The sequence below is a fragment of the Corvus brachyrhynchos genome, unplaced genomic scaffold (assembly GCF_000691975.1).
Source record: "Corvus brachyrhynchos isolate BGI_N302 unplaced genomic scaffold, ASM69197v1 scaffold21, whole genome shotgun sequence".
Taxonomy (NCBI): domain Eukaryota; kingdom Metazoa; phylum Chordata; class Aves; order Passeriformes; family Corvidae; genus Corvus; species Corvus brachyrhynchos.
The window spans coordinates 774,020-779,615 of NW_008236924.1; the positions used below are offsets into that span (position 1 = coordinate 774,020).

General features: G+C 60.8%; 1 protein-coding gene across 3 annotated transcripts in view; it reads right to left on the reverse strand.

The window, feature by feature from the left end:
- Positions 1-4,265: 4,265 nt before the first annotated feature.
- The window catches only part of LOC103611397 (zinc-binding protein A33-like), a 6,703-nt gene continuing 5,372 nt past the window's right edge, over positions 4,266-5,596 (reverse strand). For all 3 annotated transcript variants that reach the window (XM_017728094.1, XM_017728093.1, XM_008628908.2), the window contains exons 6-7: positions 5,436-5,551; positions 4,266-5,338 (exon numbers count right to left, since the gene is read on the reverse strand). In XM_017728094.1, coding sequence (XP_017583583.1) covers positions 4,794-5,338; positions 5,436-5,551 — 661 coding nt within the window. In that variant the 3' untranslated portion in view covers positions 4,266-4,793. The remainder of the gene's footprint in view (positions 5,339-5,435; positions 5,552-5,596) is intronic.

The window sequence follows — 5,596 nt, forward strand, 5'->3', positions numbered from 1 at the left end:
CGAGGAGGCAGAGGGGGCTGGGGGGAGCGCACCTGCGGCTCCGAGCACTGACGGGGAATCCCTGCACCAGAGGGGGTGCGCACATACCTTCGCACCTGGGTGTCTCCACCTGTGTGTGTGGGTCTGCGTCCCCTGCAGCTGGGGGCAAGTGTGTTCCCCACGCGTGTGCGTGGGTCTGCATCATCCCTGACCCATGGGCACGTGAGCACCCCCCACACTTGCGTGTGTTTTCACACCTGTGTGCACCCCGTGCATCTCCCTGCACCTGTGTGAGAATGCCCGCACATCGCCTGTTTCTTGTCTGTGCCTGGGTGCGCACCCCGGCCTCTCGGAGCAGAGGGAATGCGCACAAATGCGCTCTCAACAACACTACACACGCACCTCATGTGCTGGAACACATCTCACACTTGCCTGCACACACCCCTTCATGCCTGTGCACCCCGTCAATTCCACACCTCGCACCTGTACGCACACACCCAAGCACACGGTCCGGCACACGCGCCTTGAACCTCCCTCCTCCTGCGCTCCCTGGGGCACACAAAGACACACGCACTTGGGTGTGCTCACACTTGCACCCTCATTCACTGGGGGTGCAGTACGGCCCCCCACTCATGCCATCCATGCATGCACAGTGCCAGCAGCGTGGAAAAGCCACATTGTCCCCCAGCACCGCTCCGTGTGGCACCCACACGGCTCTCTGGCATGTACACGCCAAACCCCCCCACACGCCCGTGGCGTTGGCAGACGAGCGGTGCCGCCCCACTGGTGCCAGCGGCGCTGCCCCCACAACGCTGCCACTGCCAGCGACCGCGGCTCTGGCTCGGAGCGAACTGGCTGCGAATGCCTCACAGACGGAGGCGATGGCAGAGCTTTGGGAGCGCGGTGGCACAGCCCTGGCCAGCTGCCTGTGCACCCAACCAGCGCTGAACGGATAAATAGCCCGGCCCCGCGCTGCGCCCCAGAGGATTATCAATTACGCTCACTTGTAGGCAGTGAAGAAAGAGCCTCAATGAAAGCCATGTGCTCATGGCTTCGAAAAGGCAGCAAAACTTCTGGTGCACTCAACTGCTCACGTTGCCAAACTCGCGGAAGGAATCACTCTGTCCCTCTCCTGGAACCCTAAGAGGGACTCTAAGTCACAGAATTTATTTCACCCGACTCCCCCCATCCTAATTAGTGTGTTTTAAACCCAAAGAGTGCCAGTTCTATCACTCTTCAGCACACTCATATTGGATCACCTCCCTCCTTGATCTCAGCAGAGCAGAAAGCGGCCGTGTCCCTTCACCTCTCGGGAACGCTCGGCTAGGTGTCCAAGCCCCTACAGGTTTGAGGAGAGACTTCCAAAACTTGCCATGATGAGGGAGAGCTGGAATGTCACAGAGGGGTGGCACTGCCCAGCACTAAGGAGCGAAGAGCTGAGGAGGGATCAGTCCCTTCCCCAGTGACGGGGGCTGCGATCAGAGACGGCGCAGCCCCGCAGTGCACCCACGCTGGGGACAGCATCGGGGCCAGTGCCCCTGAGAGGTGAGCGGTGAGGTGGTGAGGGGTGGACAGGGGAATGAATCACACGGCACCACTGAGCTGCTGGGTGAAGTGCACGGTCAGAGGGTGCCTGGAAAAGCTGAGTGCGAGAGGAGCAGAGGGTCTGACCCGGGGCTGAGGGGACAGGCATCTTCCGGCACCCCAGAAGTCAAGGGATTTTGGCATCCTCCACCCATTGCAGTCCAAACGTGGCACGGTGCAGGCGGCGGTGGACAGGACCAGCCCGTCCATGCTGCCATCTAATGGCAGTAGTGGCAGGACACCGGGGAGGGCTCGCCCTGCCCCGGCGGGGAATTTTCCATCACAAACGCAGGGCGACTGTGGAACCGATGGGACCTTTCCATTGTTACCGCCCTGGGAAACAAAAGGATCTTATTTTAAAATCTTGTCCCCATTCCAGCACGTGGGGGACCCGAGGAAGCAAAGGCTTCCCCAAAGCTCCGGATAACAGAGCTTTGCCGCCCACTCCGCGCCTACGGGTGCGCTGGGGACGGGGCTGCTCCGGCGGGACACAGATCACAGAAGGCTGCCAAGGCAGGAGCTGCTGGACACTGCCCAGCCCTAGCATAACTATGGGAAAGGGACACTGGGGTGGCTCTGGGAACACCCAGGGACAAAGCAATGAGGTAACCCACAAGAAAAATACAGCTTGCCTCTGGGAGAAGGTGGTGAGAGCCAGCGCTGGCAGGTGCAGAGCTGGATGCTGAGGTGAGGAGTGCTTTAACCCCATGGTGCCCAGTCTCCCATCCCTATCCCCTCCTGCCTGAACCCAGGCCAGGCTCACGTAGGCCAGGCTCACTGCATTTATGCCTATGGTTCCTACTCCATGGTGCTCTGGTTTGTCAGAGAAATGTGTTTTTTTCAGGCAGCATTTAGTGGCAGACTGCATTTCCTCACTGGGCTAATGCCGCACACACAGCAGCCCAGAGCAGCATTTTCACTGCACGTAGGAGCTGCTCTGCCTCCCCAGCCCTGCCCCACCAGCAAGGCCAGGCAAGGACATTATACCCCAAAACGTGGCTCTGCCTGGGAGCAGCATGCCATGGCCACCACGCACAGCCCGGCAGGAGAAGGAAGGACGTGCTTCCTCAGGAGCATTTGAGACAAGTGGTTTTGGCTGCTCTCCAGCTCTGCCTTCGGCATGGGGAGGGTGTGGGAGGTGGCAGCGATGGCAGTGGCACACGCTGGCAGCCCGTGCTGTCACGCTGGCCCACGCAGCACACGGCAGCGGCACACAGCAGCACTGGGCAGCGGGAGCTGGCGGACAACAGAGCCTGGCTGTGCTCACCTCTGCCAGGGCCTGGCAGATCCGCTTCCCCTCTCACCTCGGGGACGCTGCCTGCTGCTGCCCAGCCGTACCTGGCTGCAGTTTGGGGCAGGCTGCGGGAGCTGATGGGTTTCAGCTTTCCCCAACGTAACTCCCTGCTGTGATCACACCAGCCTCGCCTTTCCAGAGGCTCCCAGCCCTTGCAGGGGGGAACACGGCCCAACTTGCAGCACCATTTCCAAGCCAACAGCTCTTTCTTCTCCACTTTATTTCAGCTGAGGCTGTGGGGCAGTGAGAGGAGGTGAGAGCTGGGAGAGGAGGCCGAGTCCAGGTCATGGGCTCAGGATTCACCGGCTAAAGGCCAACAGGGGGCCAGGAGGGAGCATAAACCCCCAGCATCCCCTCCACACCCGAGCAAGGCTGCACAGAGCAGAGGCTTCCCGACCACTGGGAGCAGCCCCGGGCTGTGCTCAGTGCTCCTGCACAGATCACATCTGCCTGAACCCTGCATGGGACATCCTCACCTCTGGCTTCTTCTCCTGCCCTGGCACAGGCCTTCAGCACCCCCAGCCCTGGCACACTGCAGCAGTGGTGCACAGGAGGGGCAATGTCCCTTGTGGCACCATGGGGGATCAGGGCCCCTGTGCCATCCACGCTGGGCAGCCAGATGGCCAGTGAAGGCCTTGCTTTGCTAAGTGTCCCTGGGCCCAGCTGTGGGAGCTGGAAAGCCTCACACCTGTCCCTTCCCACACCACAGAAAGCTGAGCCCCTGCCAGAGGTATCTGGCTCCAGCCAGCACTAGGGACTACACAGCACTGGGGAGCTCTGGCCTCTGCTTTGACCCTAGAATGAATTTGGGTGGGATAAACATGACATTTCCACCCACCTCAGCCACCACCACCCTCCCTCCCACCCACCCCAGCACCTCTGCTGACTGGTGAGGCAGAGATGCTGCCAGCACATCCTGGGCACAAACCACAGCAGCCAAACCCCCTTGACTTGCCCCCCCCCAGGGATCCCTGCCTGCCCTCCTGCAGGGGTAGTGCTGCCAGCAGGACCACAGGGGCGCTGACAGGAAAAGAGCCACATTCTTGCTGAATTTGGCAAGAAATAGGACTTGGCATTTTTCACATGTAAAAATCTTTAAGACCCAGCCAGGCCAGAGATCGCCAAATCTTAAAACACTGTAGCCCAAGAACAGGGCTAGGCTCAGAGGACCTCTCTCCCTTGTTCTCAAAGAGCAGATGATGAAAAGCCACTGCAAGATGTGCAGGGAGTGCTTCAAGGAACTATATGGGAGCAATGGCTCTTTTAAGCCTCCTATGCTGCAGGCACAGAAGAGCCAGGGCTGGAGCAGGGGTCCTGGGGGCTTCTCGGTGCCCCCAGGCTGTGCCACACCCCAGAGCAGCAGATCCCCCCCAGCACACAAGCCCCGAGCAGGCCCAGCAGGCACCACCTTGTTTCTAATGAGCTTTAATAGTGACCGAGGGGAGGGAGCAGCGCCACCATCCCTGGGCTGTGCACCGGGCTCCCTCTGCTGCCCTGCCCCGGGAAGCTCTTCCAGCAGACGATGCCCATGGTCGGGGATGTGGAGTTCAGAGGCAACCGATGGTACCCCAGGACCGCTGCCCTCCTCCACGGGGCTATTGGTGGGAGCTCAGAGAGGCAGGAGGTGCCAGCACCCCACAGCCACCTCCCCTGCAGCCCCGTGGCTGCTGTTACTGAACTGTGCTGTGCTCAGGAATGGGAACCTGTTCTTCTAGGAGTGCCAGGAACCCCTGTGAATGCCTTGTGGCAACTACACCCATGGCATAGGGAAGGGAGGGCAGACAGGACCTGGGAAGAGACTCATCCCCTTCCTTCCTCCCAAAACTGAAACCAAAACAGCTCCTCCAACACCCAGCAAGGTTTGCATGTGCAGAACTGGCTGCCAGTGCAGCCCCAGGCCGGAGCCAGGCTGGTGCCCCCAGCACACCCTGGTTCATCACAGGGCCAGGTGGCAGAGCCGCATGGGCTCCATGTTGTCCCTCCCGTCGCTGAAGCAGGTGCTGAAGAAGGGGCAGTATCTCTTTGCAGAGACCTGGTGGAAGGTGAAGAGGTGGGACATGTCCCCAGCATCAAAGAAGGTGACAGTGCCCTCCTGGCAGTCCAGAAAGACACCCACTTTCCGTGGGGGCTGGCGGGGAGTCAGGCGCACCCAGGGGGTGGCAGTGGCCCAGTACTCCATCCTGTTCCGCAGGCGAAGTGTCCAGTAGCCATTCTCTGGGCACAGCTTGACCTTGGCTGCCCGGTCCACAGTGTCAGCAGCCACCCCCAGGTCCCACTTGGTTTTGCTGCCCACCCAGACCTCCCAGTAGTGCTGGCCGCTGTCAAAGACCTGCGAGCCCAGGACATTGACGCACTGACGGAAGCGCCGAGGGCTGATGGGGACAGGCTGGGCTCGATTCCTCTCTGTCACTGCTGTCAGGTCTCTGGAGAAGACCAGGTTGGGGTGGGCTGACTCAGGGTCAAAGGTGAGTGGGGCGGGAGCTGTGGAGACATCAAGCATGGCATTTTACCAGCTGCATATTCCCTCTGCAGAGCATCCCTGGCCCACCACACCCATCCCTCACGGCAATGTGCTCACCGGGGCAGATGGAGCGCAGCATCTGCCTCCAGAAGATGTACTGCAAGGGGCCGCTGTGGCTGTCCCTGTAGTGCTGCAGGTCCAGGGCAGGCTGGGTCTCAACACGCACCGAGGGCCTGGGGCAGAGAGAGGCAGGCAGGGTCAGTCCTTCTGCTGAGGCA